General features: G+C 77.8%; 1 protein-coding gene across 1 annotated transcript in view; it reads left to right on the top strand.

Moving 5' to 3' along the window:
* The first annotated feature begins 5 nt into the window (after positions 1–5).
* The window catches only part of TMEM211 (transmembrane protein 211), a 63,288-nt gene continuing 62,915 nt past the window's right edge, over positions 6–378 (top strand). The window contains exon 1 of the mRNA XM_010573729.1: positions 6–296. Coding sequence (XP_010572031.1) covers positions 6–296 — 291 coding nt within the window. The remainder of the gene's footprint in view (positions 297–378) is intronic.

Here is a 378-nt window from a genome sequence, read left to right as displayed (position 1 = left end):
CGCCGATGCTGTCGGTGCCGGGGCCGGTGGCGGGGGGAGCGGGGGCGGTGCGGGGCGCGGGTTCCCTGCCCCGCCGGCGCACCATGTGCAGCGGCGTCGGTTGTTTCTGGGCTTTGCTTTCCGCCGGCCTCTTGGCCGCCTGCGCCGCCGCTTTCCTTTCCCCGGCCTGGCTGCTGCCGCCCGGTCGCGCCGCGGCCGGTTTCGGCTTGCTTTGGCGTTGCGCCGGGCCGCCCCGCGGCTGCCAAGGTTCCGCCGGTCCCGGCGGCTTCGGAGACATCCCCTCCGGTTCCTGGCAGGTGAGCGCCTCCCCCCCGCGGCGTGTGTCGTCCCCCCACCTCACCCCCCCCCCGGCCCCCCCGCATCCCCTCCGCGTGCCCC

Source organism: Haliaeetus leucocephalus, unplaced genomic scaffold (assembly GCF_000737465.1).
Source record: "Haliaeetus leucocephalus isolate CR32 unplaced genomic scaffold, Haliaeetus_leucocephalus-4.0 Scaffold395, whole genome shotgun sequence".
NCBI lineage: Eukaryota > Metazoa > Chordata > Aves > Accipitriformes > Accipitridae > Haliaeetus > Haliaeetus leucocephalus.
Note: the sequence above shows the minus strand (reverse complement) of the source record. Positions and strands in the feature narration are given on the sequence as shown.